Source organism: Dicentrarchus labrax, unplaced genomic scaffold (genome assembly GCF_905237075.1).
Source record: "Dicentrarchus labrax unplaced genomic scaffold, dlabrax2021, whole genome shotgun sequence".
Lineage (NCBI taxonomy): Eukaryota > Metazoa > Chordata > Actinopteri > Moronidae > Dicentrarchus > Dicentrarchus labrax.
Window position 1 is genome coordinate 9,492,323 of NW_026136721.1, and position 13,381 is coordinate 9,505,703.

General features: G+C 41.9%; 1 protein-coding gene across 18 annotated transcripts in view; it reads right to left on the bottom strand.

The window, feature by feature from the left end:
- rims1b (regulating synaptic membrane exocytosis 1b) overlaps positions 1-13,381 on the bottom strand; it is a 74,687-nt gene that overhangs the window by 50,953 nt on the left and 10,353 nt on the right. For all 18 annotated transcript variants that reach the window (XM_051384787.1, XM_051384788.1, XM_051384804.1 and 15 more), the window contains exon 2: positions 1,207-1,420. In XM_051384787.1, coding sequence (XP_051240747.1) covers positions 1,207-1,420 — 214 coding nt within the window. The remainder of the gene's footprint in view (positions 1-1,206; positions 1,421-13,381) is intronic.

Genomic DNA, 13,381 nt, shown 5'->3' on the forward strand with positions numbered 1-13,381 from the left:
CTGCCTTTTTTTTTTACTGGAATTATTTAGGCTCCTGAAATTTGTGGTGCAAAGTATCATCTGAAGGAATTCAATTCCATATTAAAAGATTCAAAAAAGCATTTATGATGTTATTTTGAGTACAACTTACCTTCAAATAAATCCTTTGCTTTATTTGTTTTATTTATAGATTGCATTTACATCATGCAAGTCTCATCTCATATAACAGCCTGCCTGCTGTGAAAGCAATATTAATGGCTCTACCAACAAGGATACTATCTTTATCCCCTATTCTCACTGGCCTTTGAGTTCTGCATACGTGTGATGCCAGTGTGAGCTCAGGCCCAGCTGGGCTGTGCGGATCCTGAACAGATTGGGGATCAGCAGGCCAAGGGTGGAGGGCCCACAGTCAGGTAAGATACCCAGGAGGAGGTCCTCTTTCTTAGGTTGGAGGGGAGCCCAGAGAATGCTTGGATAGAAGATGGCCGGGTCTTAAAATAGCACAAACATGTTTGGTTTATGGAGCTTGCTAATGTTAATTTAGCTCCATTGTGCATAACTACAGCCCCACAGCACTGCTTGTATGGCTGTATAGACTCCGTTTACATACAGTATTACAATGGTCCAAAAATGTGTGTTTTTGATGTAAACTGAGCATAGTGATAGGCAGCAAAGAAGTGGACAATGCTGCAGGAGTGAAAATGGGTTGCCATTGGAATCGATTCTAATTGTTGCTGATACAAGCTAATTACAGCTGCTGCCCTTCACTAGAAACTTTTTTACCTAACTGTGTTCGGTGTAGTGAGATTATGGTGAGGTTTCCTTTGAAAGCCCTATCTGAACCTTGTTACCCTGTTTGCCTCTCTTTTTCTCACTGGACCTGGTCTTTGTTTGGGCGTGTTGCTTGCTTGGTGGCTGCAGCGAAGTCACAGGACACACAGGACAACACAGATGATCACGTTCAAATAAGCTACGGTGCTTCAATTTATAACCATTCCACAACACCGCAGCCTCGAGCTTAAAATGAGCCTTGAAGGGTCTATGACTGATGCCAAGCCATCCGTCAAATACACTTTGGTCTCACCAAAGTGTGACCAGGAAGCGACAAAGCAAGACAGTAACAAACACAGAAGCAGAAGGACTGACTGAATGTCAGCTACAGCAGGAATGAGGTGAGTGTGACAGGGAGAAAGGAAAATGGGGGAGGTCAGAGGTCAGGTTCCTCACATTGTTGGAGCGCAGAGAGACCCGCCCTCCACAGCGAGCGCAGAATTTGGTCTGGCAGTAGGAGCAGAGGTGGCCGCAGCCGTCGGCAAACTTGGTCTTGCGGCAGATACCGCAGGTGGGCGCGTCGTCCTTCAGCTGGGTCTGCTGACGCCGCGTCTCCGCCCCAATGCGACGCACCTCCTGTTTGTAGCTCTCAAACTGCTGGTGCAGTGTTCTGAGAAGAGAGGAATGATAAAGTTTCCCCATTAGTGCTACATTCACAACTTTTTTGAACTTGATAAACTTTACCCTTCAGCGCTGCTCAGACAGATCTTCCTGTCTAAACGTCTTCACATTCCTAAAAACAACAGAAAAAAGGATGGTGGAATTTCTGAATAACTGAATGATTTTTAAAATAAATCAACAAAAACAATGGCGATGTTATGCATGCGCATGTTTGAGAACAACATTTCAGTTCCTGCAAAATAACTGGCAATTAGAGCACAACTTGAAAGGTGCCTTTCAAAGAAATCATACACGCAATCAAATGAAACTTCAGTTTCCTCAGCTCTCTGTGGCACACAGCCTTTCCCCTCCCTGCTTCCTGGGATGCCTATGATGGAAATAACCCGAGTGTGAATTGCAAATCAGGCCATGTGAAAACACCCACAATGTTGTCTCAACAGAACTGTCAAAGGGATACTGCATTAGCATACCATGGCTCTCATATAGGGGACCCAGACAGGCACTTTAATTACCTTGCTGAGTGAGAGAGATAGAGAGGAAGGAGATGGCTTCATTCACAGCTTTGCAGGCAATTTGCCTATTTGTGGAAACAGTCAAACTTTAGTTAATTCTCTGGCAGCACACTGACTTTACAGTCTTGTCTGCAAGTTATTTGTCAAAAGAAATGCATCAAGACAATAGCAACAGCAGTATTCACACTTTTGCACATTTGCTTTAGAAAAGTTCATACTAAATCTGTTAATCCTAAAAGAAAGTTGTTTGGAAGGGGAAGGCTGTACCGGTTAGTATCTGCAAGAAAATCAGCGATATTTCTTAAGTATATAAGTGCCATTGATTCATTTTTCAAGTCTATAAAATTCCCCAAAAAATAGTAACACCCATCACACATTCTGAGGTCCCAAAGCAGCATTCACATTGCAACAGTCCCAAAAACAAAGAAAGACTACCATATAGTGGCAACTCCAAAGTATTGGAGGTACCATTCAGTGCCTTTGCTCAACAGCACCTCACCAGTGCTGAGGAGGTGAACTGACACCTCTCCAGCTACCCATACCATGTTCCATGCTGGAACCCACCACCCTCTGTTTCCCAATCCAAGCACCAACAGACTGAGCTACTGCCGCCCCAACAACCCAAAGGCATTTACACTGATGATAAAGTGGATCACCTGGGTCTGTTAAAAGCAGACATGGCCTCCCGACTGTAGTACTCAGCTGCTGGGTGGGAAACAGGTAGAGAACATAACACCTGATCTGTTGTCAGCTGCTTTTTGTGGTAGAAAAAATCTAAGTGATAACAGTCCTCCACCATGACCCATCCAAAGTCCAGGAACGATGCTGTGTCTTCACAGGATAGCCATCTTAGCAAAACCTTAATGAAAAATCTTTCATAAGTCCAGGAAATGAGCTGACTGAAGCCAGTTGTACATTCCTCCTCACTAGTGCCTTTCTGGCTGTGTCTGGCTAGTGCTAGAGTAGAGACAGCAGACTGCCACCATACAGAGCTGGAACAGGGAGGAGACTGGCGGACTGCTGGGACACATTTGGCCAATCAGCTGACACGGAATGGCTGGAACAGGGACAGCGTTTTTGTGACGCGGAATGTTGAATGAAATGTGAAAAAAATATGTTATTGTGAGGAATATTTCCTGGAAAAATACACACACTGACGTCAAGCTTAGATAACAAAACATCTTCTGTAACACACAGCCTGCCCACCTTTAGGCTGATATTTTGAATATTATCAAGTCTTACATGCAGTTTCCTCAAATATTTGGCGTGTTGCATTTAAGTTCCAATGCTAGGGTTTTGTAATGCCTGAAAGGGACTTTACAGTTTGCCGTAATAACCTGGGGGCTCAACATCAAAGCATCTCTGCCATATATAATGCAGAGCCAGGGCACTTAAAAGTTGACTCAACATAATGAAGATCATCACTGTACCTCCGTTTTATACCATTACACTCATTCTGATCTCTATCTGTCACAAGTTTTGGCTGTGCTTGACTGTGGAAGACAGGTCTCTGAACAGATAACACACATAAAGGTTTCAAGCGTCTGCACATTCAGATATACTCAAGAGATGTAGAAATTTGAATTGCACATGCATGTTTTCACAAAACTGTTTTAAGTAGGTTCTGATTTAGCTAATAGTCATAAATAATGATAAATGGACGCTGGAGTTGACACAAACCTCTGCTAAACTGATCTGTACGTAATTCAAATGGAAAAACAACATGACACCGCCACGGCAGCAACGTCATAAACGTGACCTCTGACCCCAAGAAGCTATCTATCATGCCAATGGGAGTCCAGGGGCTGAGCCAAGCCCAGGCACCATGGGAACAGCTGTCAGAAACAGAGGGTGCACAGCCGGTTGTCATGGTAACTTGGTGGCGTCAAACGCTGGGTGTCAGCGCACCAGCTGTTCTTGTTCTTAGAGCCACATTTTCATCAGTCTTTTCTGCCACTTCCACGCATTCAGCAGACACACACTGTTAAAGCTGGACGAGGCCACTTTTTAATGTAAAAATAACCCTGTGTTCTCGGTCTAAATCACAAAGGAGCTCTGCAGCAGTGAGGACAGGCTCATCACCTCTGGCTGACAATCTCTGGATTATAGCCTGGGGAACTTCTAAGGTCAGGTCTGCACAATTTCCCATCCACAGGAAATGACAGAAGACAAAAATATCTCTTAAATGTTAAAAAGTTAGTCCAGTTCACTGAAATCTGGACCCCATAACATTAGATCTTTATTACTATTATCTTATACGGTATATCTGGATTTCTGGATACTTTTTTTTGTCAATTGTCCTTTCTTCCCACCACTCTCAGCTAACAATATGTACATTTATTGTGGCTTTAAATCTGTCTTAATGGTCCAGTGTGTAACATTTAGGAGGATCTATTGGCAGAAATGAAATATAATATTCATAGGTATTTTTTAATTAGTGTATAATCACCTGAATATAAGAATTGTTGTGTCTTCTTCTACGGAGTCTGCTATGTTGAACCACCATATTTCTACAGTAGCCCAGAACCGACCACCAAAACACAGGCTCTAGATAGGGCCTTTCAGTTTTGTTGCCACTGTAGTTTCTCCTACATGCTTGGAACAGGAGAGCAATCAGCAACTCCACAGCCAGATGCCACTAAATCATACACATTGGTTCTTTTATTGATGTGTTGCTCACTTGGGGCCAGCACAACGAGCTGGAGACAATTCTCCATGGATAAATCTCAAAGAGTGACCCCTTCCACATTACACAGTCATTTGATGAAGTGCTGTTGATTAATGCAGCTTTAAATCACAACGATTTCATATGAACCTGCACTTCTTACTTCAGACCCTCAGACAATTGCTAAAACAAAATATTTTTCTCCAAGTTTGGTAACTGACAGAGCTGCACAGTGACTGTGTGATGGGAACCTGCTCTCACAAACAAGTGCAAAGATAAAATGGCAGACTGACGCACTATGATAGGTAGATTCCATAAATACCAACAATATTCAGTGAAAAGCGAACACAATACACATTGTACAACTGCAGTATTCACCCAACAGACAGGTCCCATATTTAAAATTCACACCCTGTTAATAGACAATGTAACAGTCCAGATTGATGTTCACTGAGTCAGCACACAGTTCCCATTTACATTGTAATTTCCACCTAAATGCACATTATGAACACTACCTTTATGATAATCTTAACTTTGACTCAGCAGGGGATACACGAATGACCATACGGATGGAAAAGCAATCACTCTGCGAAGACACAGAAGTAAAAAAGACGTCCTCTTAGAAAGGACAAGCTCTCTGTGTTCACTCTACTGTGTATTTACGGATTACAGGCCTGAGCCTGCTGCCTCCCCAGGGGTCAGCCACCACGCCTGAGATCCCAGGTGCTGAGAAGTGCTACAATATTTTAGTAGAGCAGAGAGACTCTTTCTTCAGTTGATTTCACTCAAAAGCAAACTTGCAAAGAGAAATGGCCATTTTGTAATATTTGTTTTCTCGCTAAATTAACACATTTTTTCAACATCTGAATCATATTGTGCCAACTTTCATCCCTCCTGGATGTACAGTACATTAGTGTCTGCGCAAACCAGGCCTGAGAGATGAACTACACAGACAGACCGCACTACAACTACACACATCACAGACATACAGGACAGGTACTGAACAAATGGACACGATGACATGGTTTTGCCATGCAGTACCACACCACATACGCTACTTAAACTTAAACTTACCAATATATGCCAATGTTTTTATAAACACTGAAATGACCATGTGTAATGTAAAAGGAGTTGCTCATAGTGACAAGCCTGCAGGAAATGATCACCCAGCCCTGCATTTCCCCAGAGCTCTATACGTAGCCTTTAAGTGTCTTTTAGCTCATTGCATTGGGTTTCTAGTCTGCAACACGGCGGCCATTACCCTCACAGGCAACTGTTTTCAGTGATAAAGCTCTGATAAACCCACTGTACACCGCCTGCTCAGCACCAAGCAGCAGACAGACAAAGTTAGCAACTATATATTTGAGCATTTAGCGACTGAAGAGACAGATATTTTTCTCAAGAGTTGGTGAAGAACTAAAAGGAGAGTGAAAGTTGCATTAACTTGGTGGGTCTAAACACAACTCCAGCAAATGCTAATGTTCCTCAATATCTGCGGGATGTATAAATATGAAAGTATACTGCTGTCCCCAAGTGGCCCGAAATCAATTAATGCAGCTTTAATCACACCTGTGTTTGACCTGCTGTGAAAAGTCAAAATGGCTACCATTAAAAAGTTCTCTTATTCATTCAAATTCATTAGAAATGGCATTAAATTACTCAATACAAGCAGTTACTGGATTGTGTCTTCTGTATAACATTAAAACACAATTAAACAGAAAACAACTTATTGTGACATTATTAGCTGCCGTCTGTGCGAGGCCTATCTGTCAACCACTAACCTAAGCTAACCGCTAAGCTAGCTGCTCAGATAACCTGGCTAACTGAGCACAACTCAAAAATTACATTCTTACACCCAACTCTAAACAGAACCCAGGGGGTTTCTGGTTGACCAGCTGCAATCTAGGTAAAGATAAAAAATTAAATAAAACAATTTTGGTGTCTTTTAGCAGAAGTTGGTCACATTCTTATTGCCTCCAGCTCACATTTCCTGACCAGGACCAGTGTTTTCACTACACACACAAATATATCCGTTACAGTACACTACTTATTACTGAAAGTAACCTATTCACACTACTATAAGTGTTACTATCTGACACTGTTAGCATGTGGCCCTGGCAGACAGTGACCAGGGGGGTCCAAGTGGTGTGAACTGGCTGAACTGTGGCTGTCTCCTCTGTCTAGGTCAACACTATGGGCCAGCAGGGACAGCCAGAGAGCCAGATGTGGGTTAGCCCAGCTTTGGCCTTGTCAAAACAAGTGTGTAAATGACCACACATGGACACAGTTTTACACACACACACACACACACACACACACATAGGCAAATATAAACAATGACACAGACAGAAAACCCACATATACACATGTATGGGTTTGCCTTCGCCTAGGGCCTCACATATTCAGCTCAGTACATCCAAGGACTCCCTCCCTCTTTCTCCCTTTCTCTCTCTTGTTCTCTTTATCTCTCCCTCTTGTGTCTCCACTCTCTTCACCAGTCGCTGGTGTGGAGTTGTTAATTAGCACCGCTATGAATACATTGCCCAAGGATGGGGAGGGGAAAGCTGTGTGTGTGTGTGTGTGTGTGTGTGTGTGTGTGTGTGTGTGTGTAGAGAAGTACTATTTCTGTCTCATCAGCTGATTCCTGGTGACGCCTTGCAGAAGAGTCTTTCTCAGTTGGAGGAGACACAAAATATGAGGGAAGAAGCAGTCTGTGTGCTTTGGCACTTGGCGAAGGGCAGCAGGTGGCGTTCACTATGCCCTGCCGCCTTGGCTAATGCTGCTTTGCCTGTAGCCTAGCAAGCAGTGTCACATTTACCACTCACCATTTACAATTTTTGAAACAATGCATCTTCAGTTTTACACAGAAGTAAACAAAAGCACACTTGTGGATTTGTCGCTCAACGATTTTACCAGCTTAAAAGTTAATGCTGATGCTAGAACTCTGTGAGTGGGTTGAAAATGCGAGCTGACTTTTTAATGATTCTATTTACAAATAGAAATAGATGTCCCTGAAAAGTAAGCATCCTCACCAGCAGGTTGTTAATTGACCTTTGTATTATAATACAGTGTTATCAAAAACAGTATGTTAAAATTTTTGCTTTACTTTCTCTGCTTTTACAAGTCAGGATTTAAGGATGAGGACTAACGATACCAAGCACTCCTCCTATTAAAGCCTTACAGTGCTGCAGGGATTTCTGTAGGTGAACCTGGAACTTAGCATCACCTTGGTTCCTTTGAAACAAAAGCCAGTGGGATTTTTCTTTTTTTTTTTAGGTTTCGATGGTTTATGGTCTCAGTCTCTTTTCATTTAGTAAATTATAGTCCCATTTAGAGTCAAGTAGATTATAAAGCAGGGTATGCTTTTGGGGCGTGGCTACCTTGTGATTAACTATTCTCAGTGAGTACATATAGCACATATTTCAGTGTACTGTTTAGCTGTAACACAAGATGGTGTGTGACCAGGCAAGCCGCCATTGTTTCCTGCTACAGACAAGTTGAAACTGTGGGGGCTTAAAACGGTACTCCACAAACCAATGGGTGATGTCACGATAGGTTCACACTTGGTTTTAGGACCCCTTCCTGCAGCACTCTAAAGCCTACACGCTGTTTTAATGTGGAGAAATCCTACGTTTGACAGACCTGTGGCCCATGCCTAGGTTTTCTATAATTGGAAAATTGCTGTTCAGGGGCGGGACTTAGCAAACAGTCAATGGACGTTTCAGAGGTTTGGAGCTTTTAAAAGAACAATACAAGCATGCTGGATCAGTCATCCCAGCACTCCATGACAGCACTATTGAGGGTGTTGAAGAAAAAACATCTCTGCTTCTGATGGAGCTAGAGACTGGGAAGAGGACAGACATGTTGACACACGCTGTGAGGAGGCAAGGAAAGGAGGAGTCGGGGTGCATGCGGAGTGATCAGAAGAGGTAAATGAAAGGGAACAGACACAGACAGGGAGAAGACACAGTGGGGTAAAAAAAGGAAACAGGAAGACAGGAAGAACAGGTGAGGAGTGTATATACACAATCCCAGAAGTCTTCCCATCTCAGAAAGAGATGGATAGACAAACGGCAGTCTACAGGGAGGTGGGGGAGGAGGGGGAGGAGGAGGTGGAAGGAGAACAAGTGAAAAAGCAAAAGGATGAACAAAGAGAGCCAAGACGGAAACAAGCGTGGGCCAGAGACCAGCGGAGGAGAGAAGCCGATGCATCCGGAGCCACTCTATAAATACCACTTGAGAAGAGGAGTGGATGATGGAAAGTGGATGGAGACAGGATGATGGAAAGAGGAAGGGGAGGAAGAAGAGGATGAGAGAAAGGAAAAGAATATACAGATCTGTTCAGGAACACCAGTAATCTGTTTATAAAAGCAGGAACATTAGTAATTTATTGGAAACAAAGCATGAAGATATGTGTAAAAAAGAAAACCTAAAGAATCGTCACAGTCCTGCTGGAGTGAAAGTGATAAAAGGAGAAAGAAGTAAGGGAAGGGGAAAGAGAACAGCAACAGATGGGTGCTTAACCAAAGGCAAACATCTTCTTTGTCTTTTTGTTTGCCTGCCATGATGTTATTCACGATGACTTTTACACATTCGGCTCCCTCCACTGTCAAAAGGCTATAAAACGGTACTAACGTCATAATGGTAGCAGAAATAAAGCACCCAGATGGCCAGTGTGTGTATCTATCTATAGGGCAGCAATTTCTCAAACAATCTGCTCAATCCTCCCTGGCTTGATGGGGTTTGATTCCCAGCTGTCATTCTTTCCAGGATCCAATGTTACAGCCACATCTACAGCGACTGCTGTAGTCACATAAACCTGCTGGTTTAGTACACAGCTTCAGGGGAGCAACAATCATAAAGAATCTCGACTTCCCCATACCAATCCCTTATTCCTAATCCAAAAAACAAATGCATATAAAACATAGAGTATGCTGAGATCTTTCTTTGATCGTAACATGTTGACTGATGTTTTTGCATTTTAGTTTCACTTGACTATTCCGTGAGTATATCTAAATCCACCATGTTAGGCCAGTGTAGGGAAAATGTAACAATAGACATTGATATTTAATGAAGTAGCTACACAGAACTGCAGTCCCTCCAAACTTAAGATTTTGAATGAATTATACAAAAAAGAAGCAACTATTTTTGCACCTATCACGCATTTTAGGCCACAGCTATCCCAAAAAAGCGAAATCTGTTTGGTTAGGCTTACGTTATTACGTAGGTTTAGGGAAGGATTGCTAATTATGCTATGTACCTGGCGTAACTTAAGTATGTTACGTAAATGTACTTTATGTACAGGGGCCGAAATTGGATTGAGCCTCTTTCTCCTCACATCTCACAGTTAACCGTAATAAGATCATTTAAAAATAAGCATTAGCTGATAAACATTAGCCTGTTGTAATTGTCCTCGTGAGCATGTTAGCATTTAGCTCAAAACAATTGTGCACAGTGGAATTCAGCATGGCATACTTAATATCTTTACAAAGAGTGGATCTTGAGTGGAATTTGAAATAAATGAAGGTGGATTTCAGAAGCATTTGTAATGCTAGAGTCAGTGCTTTAGCTACATAGCTTTAGCCTGCCCACGGCCTGTGGCATCAGAGTAAGAAGCCCCGCCCACAGCCTGTGTTTAGATGTTGATAACTGTCTTTATTGATGTTGTGAGTGTTTTACCCGTATCTATGGAGCAGAGTGCTTTTTTGGCATGGACTCCTCCGTGTGTATGTGTGTATATCTGTGTATATCTGTGTGTGTCCATCACTCTATCTTTCTCCCCCTCATCCTTCATTTTTTTCTTTCCCTCTTTTCCATTTATATCCCTCTAACTCTTCCTCCATTTTCTTTATTCCTTTTCCACTCATACCTCACTCATAGCTGTATATTGGATTCCACTCTGTCAAGGCCGAGTAATTGATAACAATGTTCTCTTCCACATCACTGTATATATACAGTTCACTTTGCTCTGTCCTCCTCTCTCTGTCTTTCTCTCTTAAATTCTGAGACACAATCACTTGCAGCACACAAAGCCTCTGACCTCACACAGCCAGCTGGGTGACGTATAAGCCACGACTCGACTTGGTGGAGTAGTTGTGGAGTAATTGTGGATGACCTCTAATCCCCTCATTCTATCCCAGCAGCCTCGGCTAGCAGCGCTCTCCTCTGTCGGCCCCCCTCCCTCTTATTCTTCGCCTAATTTTGTGTGGGCCACACAGACCTCCACACATAGTGAGCTATAAATAAAAATAATTTTATTTGTGTTAGATTGATGCGCAAGATCCACTGCTGGCATTGTGGTTTATTTATGTCCAAAATGTGGTGCTTAAGCGGTATAGGGCAGAATGTCTGCAGGAGAGGTGTAAAGACATGGGGGCACTGCAGACTTCAGCATGCTGAGAAAACATCTATATAAATGCAGTTTGTAGTTGTTTACTTAATTTAATTGTATCTGATTCAGATCAGGGCACCAAGCTCCAGTGTGAGCCCATCAACCATAAGTGAGACACTCTACTCTGTGCTGCTGTGTCGTGTCACCTCCTCATTGTTTGAAACACTGTAATACAGGGACAGCAAATGATTTTGTTCAAGTATTGTATTAAGGTATCATTATGATCATTTAATTTTAGTTATGCATATTTACAGCTGTGTCTGGATACTGTGACATCGCTGTTGGGGGTGGATACAGGTGCAGTAGAACTGTGGTCCCAACCTTCTTTCTTAAGGGACCCCTTGTTTTATCACTGAGTAAACTGATGGCCCCTGACTAAGTGACATACTTAATGGATGTTTCATATTATGTTCAATGCCTTGCAATAACAGTATAGAACAACTGTTATACTGTACAATTAGCCCAAAAGGGAATGCAATAACTACAGGAAGTTTGTGTAAAACCAGAGATTTGGATGAATTTTGAGCAGATTATTTTTTGTGAATACTGATCAGAGAGGAGTCTTCCTGATAATTTTATTTTTGAATGTTTGAATGAATCATACATACTTAATAGGCTTCTTTTTTTGACAGATTCAGTGTTTGTTTTCTAATTGTTCTATTAGCTCTTTGGTTGTTTGAACTTTTCTAATGCAGGATGAGGTGCACTGTGAATATAACTAGTGTTCAGGTCTTCATCGTGCCAGTTTGCTCTGAGATAAAAAAAACATTAAGTTTTAAAAATAATATTTTCATTTAGTTTTCTTCACAGAAATTAATGAAATACTGAATTACTCCTATTCTATTTTCTATTCTATTCTATTTTTGAATGGTGGTGTGTCCTTTTTATTTTAACAGTTTCCCTAAAACTAGATTTTTCTTTTTAAATTGCAATATATTGCCTTGCTTATTTTATCGCAATGTATTGCAATATATATAATCGTAACCCCTGTAACATGATACATATTGTATCACCAGACTCTTGCTAATACACAGCTCTATTGGCAACCCATAGCGGAGGTTGGGATCCCCAGGTTGGGAACCAGTGCAGTAGAGCACAGGGCTGACCACACCCATCGGTGATGTTGTGACACCCACAGGTGCAGCAAAACACTGCTCTTCAGCCTACTGTCCAGTTACTTTTAACTATATTAAATCTAATAATACATTGAACTCTTGGTTTTTACTTACATTTGTAAATAATTTTCAGATGCTAATGCTATATTGTCTCCATCAAAAAGATGAAAGCTGCTCAGTACATTTACATAAAGGGATAAATATGGTTACATATATGTTTATTTACAACATACTATATATATCATGTATTTATATAGTATGTTGTATATAAACCTTGATTGAATTGCACAGAATTTTTTTTTTTTTTTGTATTTGGGGGCTTTTCTATTTGAGGAATCCAAACAGCCTGGCAGTGTTTGTATTGGGCCTTCTGAGGGAGCTGTGGTGGGCAAATATGGTATGCATAAAGCAGCAGTTACATTACAGTCCACACATACACACACACACACACACACACACAGACAGACACACACACAACTATTGTTGTTCATTTCACAATTATTTAACATTTAAAGTTATATGAGTAAGCATACAGAGACTCTTTCTGAGCGGTGGCTGGTGTTGCCAGAGGGTACAAATTTGAGTCCCATACAACTCTGTGTGTGGCCGCTCATGATATAATCCCATCACTTCCTCTGACCACAAACACAGACAGAGATGGAAGGAGAGAGGCAGGAGATGTAGAGAGCCTGGTCAGCCCAAGTAGAATGCATTCTCATTAAACATTAATGCAGGGGAGGTCTGGGAGCACTAAAGAGGCTACTCACTGACGCTCACTCAGGTCTCTCAGCACACTCACTCAGAGTCCCACCATCTCTTCCCATTCCTCTGTGAGTGTGAGCGTAAGGCCACGTCCTGGTTCTCTGTCACATTTTGTCCCCTATGTCTGTGCCACTGTAGCTAATGATTAACCTGATCTCAAATCAGCCCAGCTGTATCAACACACAGACACAAGGCTGGTTCCCAAATCACACAAGATAGCCCCGAGGCTTGAGGACATGTTCACTTAAATATTTTTAGAAAATAAGAATCTGTAGGTGTGGCTGTAATTGGATTTTTTTACAGTGCATTTTAACCCTGAATGTTTGTTTTTCACATTTCAGAGACACTTGTTCAGTATCAGTTAATCACTTGGTTAGTGATCTAGTCCCTCATGCATACAAGTAGCTACAGTGCTGTTATACGGTATATCAAATGTACAACAACCTGGCTGCAGGGATTTGCAGGACGCGAACGCTGATGTTGGGCGATAAGGTCTTGCTTGATG